General features: G+C 46.8%; 1 protein-coding gene across 1 annotated transcript; it reads right to left on the bottom strand.

Annotated features, from left to right (window-relative positions):
* Nucleotides 1–1,044: 1,044 nt before the first annotated feature.
* Nucleotides 1,045–10,667, bottom strand: TEX35 (testis expressed 35; the record flags this gene model as incomplete). The annotated part of the gene is made up of 8 exons (XM_081112123.1): nt 1,045–1,259; nt 1,938–2,130; nt 2,345–2,409; nt 5,875–5,934; nt 7,526–7,582; nt 9,164–9,232; nt 9,848–9,898; nt 10,629–10,667. The coding sequence occupies 8 exons, from the start codon at nt 10,665–10,667 to the stop codon at nt 1,149–1,151; spliced, it is 645 nt and encodes a 214-aa protein (XP_080968249.1). The 3' UTR covers nt 1,045–1,148.
* Between the last annotated feature and the right edge of the window lie 570 nt (nt 10,668–11,237).

The raw sequence follows: 11,237 nt of genomic DNA, 5'->3' as shown, positions 1-11,237 counted from the left end.
GGTCCAGATTTTTATTATACATGTTTACCATTTCCTTTAAAACTATAAAGGCAAGGCTTATGTTTTCTTTTGTTTTTTTTGTTTTCAAAATATACATCTTAAAAAATAAATAAAATAATGTATCTAAAGCAGAGGTCGCCAACTGGTGGTCCACAGACCACTGGTGGCCCATGAGGTCCAAAAGGTTGGCGACCGCTGATTTAAAGCACCCAATACACTGCTCATTACTACGTAGCAACAACCAGTTATTTACTAGACTGTCTAAAAGTCGAAGCAGCCAACTTGGCAAGGAGATGAAACAGGCAAGAGCTGGTGTTAAATAAAATATGAACTCCCATGAGTTTCTCCATCAAACTGGTGCCAAGAAGCACACCCATGACAGAAGAGTTCATTGAAATCCTGTTTTCTCTGTGTCTTTCTTTGTTCTCACTGTCAGCTAGCAGCCAAGCCTCATCTTCCCCGAGGAGGAGGATTTGGAGCAGGACAGAGTATAGCTGGGGAGGTCACTGGCTCATCCCCACCTCTGCAATGACCTAAGGCCTCTGAAGGGATGGATGTGTGTCCTTTCTGTGGAGGTGGGAGGAAATCTGCTAGAGGACAAGGAGGGTGGATCCTCAGCGCCCAAGGCGACCACTGTGCACCAGGTCCTGAGTCCTCCTGCACACTATACTCTGGGCCTGGGGGTTCCCCACAGTACCTCACCTCTCAGGTTGCCCTCAACACACACGTACAATGCAAGAGCCACGAAGATGGAGGGAGTGATTGGACGGGATGGTAGGAGTGTCTCCTGTGACTACACAGGAAGGTGTCTGATATCTCTAGGGCCTCTCCTCTCTTCTGACCTGGGGCCTTTGCAGAATAAGGTGGAGCAGAGGGAGACAGTAGGGAGGGAGGATGACCCCAAGGATGACCAAAACAGAACTTCCCACTAATCCACCAGGAAGCAGGAAGAGGGACTGGAGAACAAAGGAAGTAACAGTCTGCATACTCGAGTTTGGTGACACCCGCTTTGGCTTTCAATGAAGATTTTAATCCAGGTGGCGGGAGGCCTGGGGCAGGGTGGTATGGAAGGGGCAACAAGCCTCTACTGTGCAGCTCAAGGAGTTGGGGGAGGAGGAACTGGAGCTCTGGTGGGTTCCATGGCAGCACTAAGTTGGAAGCATGTCCTCGGTCATGTAGAGGTTGAAGCACAGGTACATCAGAATGCAGCTCCAGATGCCAAGGATGAGGAGGGTGCCCAGCCCTGGTGTGGAAGTCTCCTGCTAGACAGGGAGAAAGGCAGGAACCTGAGGAAAGATCAGGTCAGCAGCTGACGAGCACCCTTCCCTCCACAGGAGCCTCCAGGCAGCCGCCTCCAGGCTAGGCTACCCAATCCTCCTTCCTGGTGCCATGTTCTCTAAGACTGAGTGGATGTGGTGGGGCCAGAGCTTGCGTGGGCACAGGTAAGGTCTGATGCAAATGCAGCCTGAGCCTCTGCCTTAGGGATGACGGGGCACCCGACTGAGACAAGGCACATCTTCGTATGGATCTACCTACCCCTGATTGTGGTTGTTCTTTAGGGCACACAACATACATTTCTCCTGTAGAGGACAGAAACAGCACAAGAAAGATCATTTTTCCCTGGTCCAAGATGGCCAGATTGCTGGGCACCTCGTCAAGTTTTGCTATAGGAAAGGACAGAACAATGCAGTGGCACTGGGGGCAGACACATCCAGGGTTGAGTCCTACCTACTTGGTCATAACTTAGGACTCTCCCCAGGCCTATAGGGCAAGACCCCAGAGAGGACTTCAGGCTCCAGGGCCTTCCCGGGACCACAGAGGGGTTCAATCCTTACGGCCAAAGGTTCCAGAGTCAGGAGGGCCCAGGGGGAGGGGAAGCAGCAGCAAGAGCCCAGGGTACAGCTCCCAGCGGGGGGGGGGGGGCAAGCTTCACTCACATAGCAGGTCCCACGTTGATGAAGGGAGTCCAGTGGGTCCTTTTTGAGTTTCTGTAGTGCCATATTCTTCTTGTGAATAGAAAGCGATGCTCCTTCAACTCCCTCCAGTTTCTTGAGCCGGTGCTGTGAGTCTGTGTCAGGCTTTCCTATCTGCCTGAGTTCCTGATGCTCCTTTGGTCCTCTTCTAAGGGGACTGGGTAGTCAGGGAGGAGCAGAGTTGGGGAGACAAATTCCAACATGACAAGGAGATACCCATAGCACGGGTGGCCGTGGAAGGCCTTGACTCCTAGCCATTGGGGCCACAGAAAGCAAGACAACTCCTCGAAGGGTCTGAAGACAGGACATTTAGCAACATGAAGGGGGAGATTCTTTAGAAACGAGGAGATATGCGTGCAGGTTATACTTACAGCTTGCTGTTTTTCTGTATATTTATTAAAACATCCATCTTCTCATCCATATCCTTCTGCATTTCCTTCAAGAGAGAATTCAAAGCTAGACCCTACATCTTGAAGGGCTTTTGAAGTCCTCTCCTCCTGCCTCTCTGAAAATCACTCGGAGATCACACCTCGGCCTCATACTTCCTCAGAATCTCGCCAGCCTTGGGTGAGGGGGCTTATGGGGTGAAGCTGGCATGGGCTGCCTCCCTTTTTCCCTCCCCCATTCCATGATTAGGCTGAGCAATAGGTAGAGTCATCAGAGGCTTGTCCAAAGTCTCCAGGTGAGTCAGAGGCCAGGAAGTGATTTATCTGAATTCACACTTAGATGAAACCATTACCTGCCTTGGTTCATGCCTATAAAATGACAGAACCAAGAAAACAAACCGTGTGACCCGCCCCCCTCAAAGACATATTGACCCCAACGTTTGGCCCTGCCACACACCCAGACAGTTCATATTTGTTTGCTCCATCTTTTACCCAATTCCTGATAGAAATGGTCAACATAACACAAAACTGATAGTAGCTCAAATGGCACCTCACAATCATTATTTACTAAGAACTGAAAGGATAGAAAAATCTCAGCAAAGTTTAGATAAATTGACCTGGGAGAACTAGATAGGAATAGTGGGCACAAAAGAAATTCTGAGATGGCAGATGTTATCAGAGACAATATTTGTTATTGACATAATATTTGTTATGATCAAACATCATAAAGTATAAATGAAAAATAATTTGTTTCGAGGAAAATAATTTTAATAAAAAAATGAAAGATTGGGAAACAGTTTACTGAACTGCAGTAAAAACTGGGTGGAGATGATTTCAAAAAATACCTTCCTAAAAAGCATTTTTAAATGTTAGTATAAATTTTGAATAAAATATTCGTATTCATAAGTAGAGTTAAAATATCCTTGAAGTCAAAATTTCCCTTGGGTCCAAAAAATCAGAGTCAAACATCCCATATTTTTACAAGTCTCACGACCACTTCAAACTCCTCACGTCCCAAACTGACCTCATTTTCTCTTCTAAATTAGTTCTATTTCCCAACCACCCCTGTCATTGTCACCACTTTCTTCTAGTTACACAGATTACAATTTTGATGTCATCATGGATGCTTTCCTCTTTCATCAGTCACCAAGAACGTTATTTTTCCTTCGATGCATCTTTCAGATTCACCCTTTCCTTTCTACACCTGGTCTAGCTTTCTTCACCTTGAGCTGAATGTGGCTTCCTGTCTGATATTTTTGCTCCAGATGACCCCTCCCTGCTCCCCAGGGTCCCCAGGCTACCTTGCAAACAGCTGCCGGCTCAGCTTTCTGAAATGCTGCTCGTAGCATGTTCTTTGATTAAGAATCTCCAGAGGCCCCTTCCTGCTTACACAGCCAAGTCCCAGCCGGTCTGCCTGTCTTTCAAAAGCCTTCATTACCCACTTCCTCGGTGCCCCTTCCATTTTATTTCTCACAGTTTCCCCAAATGATCCCACTTTTATGACTGATCTCCCCACTGACTGGGATACGCTTCATGTTCCTCCTGCCTCCATGCTGTGCGCAAGCTGTGCCCACGCCAGAAATAGCCTCTTTTGTGTGCCTTTCATGCCCAGTCCTACCCACTAACAAAACACTCACTGTGCTTGCATTTTACCAAAGAAATAACACATGCCCTTTGCAGAAAATCTGGATAACACAGAGGAATATAAAAGAAAAAATTGTCATCATTTAGAAATAACAATAACCCTTTGGCATATTTCTTTCAGGTCCCTTTTCTATATGTTCATTTACCCATTTTTTCCCATTTAGTTGAGCTCAGCCTGTACACATGCCTTGCATCTTGCCTATTTTACTTCTCATTACAAGCATTCTTCCTAAGCACTGTCTCTAACAGTTCCTAATTCTCCATATATGAATATACCATAACTTACTTGCCTATTTTTCTACTGTTAAAATTGTGGTTATTTCCAAATTTTTCTGGTTATTCTCAGAGGTTAAGTTCTGAGAACAGGAACTGATAAATCAAGCGGTCTAAGTGCTTGGTACTTATAGTCTAATTCCTTTTCAGCTTTGTACAAACTTGAACTCTGAGCAGCAGTACGAAAGCATTCCCATCTTATCTATAATTATCATAAATTAAAACTTTGCTTGTTTGAATGGGACAATCTAATCATTGTTTTCATTTACATTTATTTCATTACCCATGAGGTAAACTCTTTTAATGCTTATTGCTTTTTAGTTATATTCCCTTCTGTGGATTATCTGTTCCCGCCCTTTTCCCATTTGTCTTTCTGGTTCTTATTGATTTCTATGAACTTTATATGTTGCAGATAAAAAACCTGTTGTCTAAGCCTATCATATTTGTGGAAAAAAATTGTTTCTCCAAAACTGTTGTTGGCTTTTTAATTGTTTATGGTGCTTTTCTGTGATAATTTCAATTTTTTAAAATATTGTTAAATATATCAATATTTCTTTTCTGATTTCTCCCATTGTATTTATGCTTAGAACATCTGGTTAAATACTTATACACCCTTTCTCCTTATTGTTTTTTAATATTTAAATTCATGTTGTAGACTATTTCAGTTTACAGAGTTAAGTGAATTAAGTCTTTTCTTCATATAGTCAAGTAATGTTAATATTACATAATCCTTTCCTTCTCGCTGACCTTTAAAAAAACATCTTCATTGTATTATAAATTTTATAGAGCTGGGAGGAAGGTTCCCAAACTTGAGTGTACAATGTAATCATATGGAGACTTTAAAAATTACTGACCCTGGACCTCATCCCAAGACGTTCTGATGTAATTTCGTTATGGGGTGCAGCCTGGGTATAAGGGGGCAAGTCAGAGCCACAGTTCAGGTGAGTGCAGCCAGGTGAGTAGCTACTGCAGAGGTGCTGAGGACCAGGTTCTCATCCGGGGAGAGCATCACAACTGCGCCCCAGCCTGTTAATCTGGGCCTGGGCCTGGGCATGTGAATTTTAGGAATCCTCACAAGTATCCTCATTGTACCCAGGCAGAGAGGCTCTTATAGGGTTCTCTGTGCTGGTTATCCTTGGGCTGTTCCACTGTAACTTGATTATTGTGGCTTTATTATGAGTTTTAATATCCAGTAGGGGTAGTTGCAGGTCCCATCGAAATAGGGACTTTGCTGTGTTTACTTGTGTTGGTGATTCTGCAACACACCAAAGTCTGAGAACCATGGTTCTAGTATCTAGATGATCCTCTTAGTGACTATTGAGTTCAAAAATAATCTTATTGGGCTTTTGGTTAGATTTGCATTAAGCCTTCAAAGCAGCGTACAGGGCACCAGAAGACTCACTTTTTCTGTAAGGACTTTTCTGGTTACTCCAGCCCACCTTCATTACTCACGTCTCTCAACTCTTAATAAAGTGACATAGAGTTATCATTTAGCTTGTTACTCACCTGTAAATTCTTCCTTGCAATAGAATTTGGGGCAGGGCCTGGTATTGCCTTCCACAAATCCTAGGATGGTACTGGCCCATGTAAATGCTTACCTTCATAATCTCCACAAATTCTTGGAGTTTATCAAAATCCTTGTCCATTACACATTTTATCTAACAAGGAAGAAAGGCACAGAGCCTATATTACTGACCATGGAGTCATTTTAAGCAAAGGGCAGCAGCTGCTCTGCTGGAGTGAGCTGGATGAAGCTCAAGGAATGGACTAATCATGGCCCATTAAAGCCACTTTCTTCTCAAGGGGTCAGGGAAGGGACTAGGGTGCAGTTAGTATCTAGTCACCACCACCACCAGCCTTGGCACAACTTAGATCTGGCCACTGCCAGGCTTCCATGTGGAGCTCAGACCACAGCTGCAGCAACACCTTCTTGTGTGAGCATTCCCCTTCTTTGTAAGGATGCTCTAGGTCAGGGGTGGGCAACCCCTGGCACGCGGGCCAAACATGGCACGCAAGTAACTTTTGCTGGCACGCGCGACCCTCTCTTACAATCTTCCATTTACAATTTTTTTCTTAATATAGACTTTTTTATTTTTCAGATAAATTCAGTGTAGGTGCATCTTAGATAAATAACTAATTTTACATAACAAGTTATCTTAAAGACCATAGACATGGATTGACGAGAGAGGGGAAGAGCAATTTCTATGCCTCTGCCTTAACTCTCCCTGCCTTCCTAGATCCGACCAGTGTTTTGGTTTCATCCACATACGCTTGTGAATCTTTGTTCTCAGTGATGCATTTTGTTAAGTCTCATAATAGGAGTAGCCTGACGGATGAAAGTAGTAGCTCGTGCATATCTCTGAAGGTCACAAAATATAAACCTGATGTAAAATCTCTGTCATCAGTGATGCAGCAGCAAAAGTCCCACTGATAATATCAAACGGAGTCATAAAGTTTTCTGTCGAACTATCAGCGTACATGTATACATTAAAAAATAAATGTATTTTTCATCATCATATACTGTGTTTTTGTCGCTTGAATGAATTTTATTCTTTCTTCAAGGTTCTTCACATACGTACACCTTAAGAGATATCAAGTAGGCGTAACATGTTCTCAAAAAATTAGGGTTGGCACGCAGAAGAATTTTGAGTCAGAGATTTTACTGGTTTTGGCACGCACTCACAAAAAGGTTGCCCACCCCTGCTCTAGGTTGTCCCATCAAGGAAACAAGAGAAGAGGTCTTGCTCTGCAGCTTGCTAAGGGGAGGTGAGTAAGAAAAACGGAACTGGTCCTGACTGCCCCCAAATTCCAATCAGCCCCTCTCTGTCACTGAAGTTATATCTCCCCAACCTTATCCCTAAGACACCTCAGGAGTCCTTATCACTCAATCATTGGGTTGAAGCATCAAACAAATACTAGTAACTATCCTAAGCTGCCCAACACTTAAATGCTCTAGGGCCGTGGTCGGCAAACTGCGGCTCGCGAGCCACATGCGGTTCTTTGGCCCCTGGAGAGTGGCCACGAAGTTTCAATCGCACTGTACGTGTGCGCCCGCACGTGGTATTTTGTGGAAGAGCCACACTTAAGGAGCCACAGTTTGCCAACCACTGCTCTAGGGGATTTGGGCTGAGTTTATTGGAGTGCTTTCTCCGTGCAACTCGTGATTTCCTTCTCTGTTCAAAGTCAGGCACTGCACTTTCCTGGAAGCTACCCTTCACCTTCAAGTTCTGGAAAGTCCCATCCTGTTACCTGTTTTATCTCCTCCATCTTTTCCTTGAGCTCTTCCCTCACCTCCCTGAGATCATTCTGAGGAAATAAAATTGGGAAGAGGAAGAGTAAAGAAATGTCTTGGATGGAAGGGCAAGTGCCAAAGGAGGAAAGAAAAGATCCAGGGGCGTGGATAAGGAAGGACAGAGAGACTTCCCATCAGGGAGGAGAGAAAGGAGGCTACTAAGAAAATAGGAGAGTCCGGCCAGTGTGGCTCAGTGGTTGAGCATCTACCTATGAAACAGGAGGTCACGGTTCGATTCCCGGTGAGGGCACATGCCTGGGGTTGTGGACTTGATCCCCAGTAGGGGACATGCAGGAGACAGCCAATCAATGATTCTCTCTCAGCACTGATGTTTCTCTGTCCCCGCACCTCTTTTTCTCTCTCTCCCTTCCTCTCTGAAATCAGTAAAAATATGTTTTAAAAAAGAAAGAAAACAGGAGAGAGTGGGACATCCAGACATCATGTGCCTTTGACACTTCTGGGATATGGCCGCCAAAAATGTACAAACAACCCCAAATAAGGCTCATTCTACAAAATGAATGGTCTCTAGTCCTAAAATATGCCAGTGTCCAAGAGATAAAGGTTGAAGAACTGTTCCAGGTGACAGGAGGCCAAGGGACACACAGCCCGGATGCAATGTGTGATCCAAGATTGGGTCCCAGACCAAAAGGCTGTTTTTTCTCTTGTTATGAAAGACATTAGTGGGGTCATTGTTGAAATTAGAATAAAGGCTGTAGATGAATACTGTGTCAAAGTTAATTTCCTAGTTTTGATATCTGATAATATTACTGGCCATATAAGAGAGCGTTCTTGTTTTTAGGAAATTTATACCAAAATTTGAGAGAAACATGCTCCCAAATAGTTCAGGAAATATATATATTCACTGTGTGTGTGCGTGTATGTGTGTGAATATATAAATATATGAGATAGAGGGAAAGAACCATGATTAAATGCCAACATTTGGGGAATCTGTGCAAAGGGTATACTTAGAATTCATTGTGTCATTTTTTGAAACTTTTCTCTAAGTCTGAAATTACCCTATATAATAAAAGCCTAATATGCTAAGTGTCTGGTCATCTGGTCGTTCATTCAACCAATCAAAGCATAATATGTAATGATATGCTAAGGCCGCTCAACCGTTCTCTATGACATGCACTGGCCACCAGGGGGCAGATGCTCCAACTGGTAGGTTAGCTTGCTGTTGGGGTCCAACCGATCAGGACTGAGCAAGATGGGCCGGACACGCCCTGAAGCCCTCCTGCGGTCCCTCTTTAGCTGGCCAACCTCCTGCGTCCCTCCCCGGCCCCAATCGTGCATCAGTGGGGTCCCTTGGCCTGGCCTGTGCCCTCTCTAAATCCAGGACCCCTCAGGGGATGTCTGAGAGCCGGTTTCGGCCTGATCCCGCTGGCTAGGCCGAGGGACCCACTGGTGCATGATTTCGTGCACTGGGCCTCTAGTTTCACAATAAAGAGTTAAAGGAAACAAACCAAAAGAACTGAAGAGAATGGAGTCACAGGGCCCGCTGCCACAGTTTATCCCCCATGGAAGTTGTTTAGCTGCCCAACCCCTCTTCACTGGGCTGACCCCACCCCCGCAGCCTGGGTTCAAACACCTACCTTTAGCTCCCTCGTCCCTCCCATTTTGGTAAATGGCCCTTCTGGTTTAATTCTTTTGTATTCATATGTCTGTTGATTAAAACCAGAAACACAGGGTATTGGAAATTGCAGGTGTGGAGTAGATAAGGCAGGAGAGATCACCCCGAGTTTCTGTTCCTCCCTCCCAGCCAGGGTAGACAGAGGGGAGTTGGTGGCCCCACCTGTGCAGCAGTTTCCTCCATCCTTCAATTCTCTCTGAGCTCCTCTCATTCCTCTCCCCTCCTGGGCCTCAGCTCTGTCCCTGAGCAGCCAGGCTCACTCCTGCCTCAGGACCTTTGCACAGCTGCTTCCTCGACCTACAGTGCTCTTCCTTAGTCTTTGAGTGGCCAGAGTCTCATCCTTCAGCTCTCAGCGCAGAGAGAGGCCGATCCTGAGCCCTGATTTATAGCAGCCTCCCCGCCAGATCTCCCTGTTTTAATTCTCTATGTGGCACTAACACTACTGATTTTGTTTCCTGATGTGTGCATTTATCCGATTAGTTACTTGTGTGACATTCTATGAGAGCAGAGAGCTTGTCTGTCTCTCAGTGTACCCCCAGCACCTGGGACAGGTCTTGGTCATGGCAAAGCGAATGACCCGACTCCAGGTCAGCTCCCCACAGCTCTCAGGCCTGGGTGCTGGCATGGGCTCAAAAGAGCTTCTTACTTTGATCGGCTCTGGCTTCAATTCCAGGCAAACTGCCTTGTAGTTCTTGCTCTGCGGAGAGAGGGAGTTGGGATACAGGCATCAGGACCAGGGTGGCTATCCCCGGGCCCTGACAGGAGGACCCTCACCCGGCCCTGCCTGTCCAACTGTGCTTGAGCCCAAGCCCACATGTCCCCCAGCCCCTGACTCAGGACAACTCCAATTTTGTCCTGCTGTTACACATCTCTCATGAGCATCACCTGCCCGTTCAGCAGGCAGCTCTCTCCCTGCTGGGGGTGCCTGGGCAGAGAGGAATTTCACAGGAACTTTAAGAAGCCACATAAGTACTCTTTCAGGAGCGCAGACTCAGGTTCTAATCTCAGCTGTCCTCCCTACTGGCCATGCCAACTTGGGCAAGCTGTTTAGTCTTTCTGGCCTCCATTTCCTCATCTGTCAAGTGAGGAAGATAATTATATTTATATAATAAAGTTATTGTACACCTTAGACATGCCCATTGGATGCGGGCCTGGCGCAGGCCTGGGTGGGGTCATGCCCTCGGGAGGAGTAGGGTGGGGTTGGTACTATGGGTCCTTGTCCCTGAGGGAGCCAGCCGAGGCTGCTTTCCTTTGCAGATCGAGGCCAGGAATCAGTCCCACCCTCCTTCCGGGGTAAGCGGTCACTTCATGCTCAGACAGAGAAAGAGAAGCCCAGCTTTCATCAGGGGGTCTCTGTACCCACCCCCACCCCTCCTCCCTTCATGGGAGCTCAGAGGCCCCCCAGGGTCCAGCTCTTTCTCCTTTACCAGGTTTGCTTTCTTCAGTTCTGCCTTCTTGGCCGACATGATGGAGGAGGCCAGAGTGTTCTTTTCCCAACCTCCCCACGACGGGCCCTGTGACCAGGCCACTGTCCTGTGCAGATTGCAGGCCCAGGTGAGGGCCGGGTGACCACCCTGTGTGTGGAGCAGCTGAGGTCACAATGCCCAGCACCCACCCGCCACCCTGGAGTGTCACCGCAGCTGTGAGCCTGGGGCGCCTTGGCCGCTGAGATGAGGGACTCAGGTCTGACCTCCGCGTGGGGGAAGGTGTCCTGCAAAGTCCACCCAGAGGCACAGGGCACAGCTCAGGAGAAGCAAGAACTGCTGGCTCCTCCCCAGTAGGCTCGTCTCCCTGCTGAGTAGACCAGGAGGAGGTGTCTGCCCGCACACTGGCTTCCGGAGCCCACAGTTCCCTCTGCCACGCTCTCCTGACGGAGATGGACCCTCCCTCGGACTGGAAGCTGTCTTGGTTTGAGAAGCCTCTCTGGTCTAAGGTGCAGGTACTGTGCTAACCTGGGTTTTTCTGTCCTGGGGGGAACGGGGGGGGGGGGCGGGATCAGGGAAGGGGCAGCTTCAGTCTTGGCAGGATGAGTTCTG

This window comes from Myotis nattereri (genome assembly GCF_964212035.1).
Source record: "Myotis nattereri genome assembly, chromosome: 18".
Classification (NCBI taxonomy): domain Eukaryota; kingdom Metazoa; phylum Chordata; class Mammalia; order Chiroptera; family Vespertilionidae; genus Myotis; species Myotis nattereri.
The sequence above is the reverse complement of the archived record's forward strand: the minus strand, read 5'-3'. Positions and strand labels throughout refer to the sequence as shown.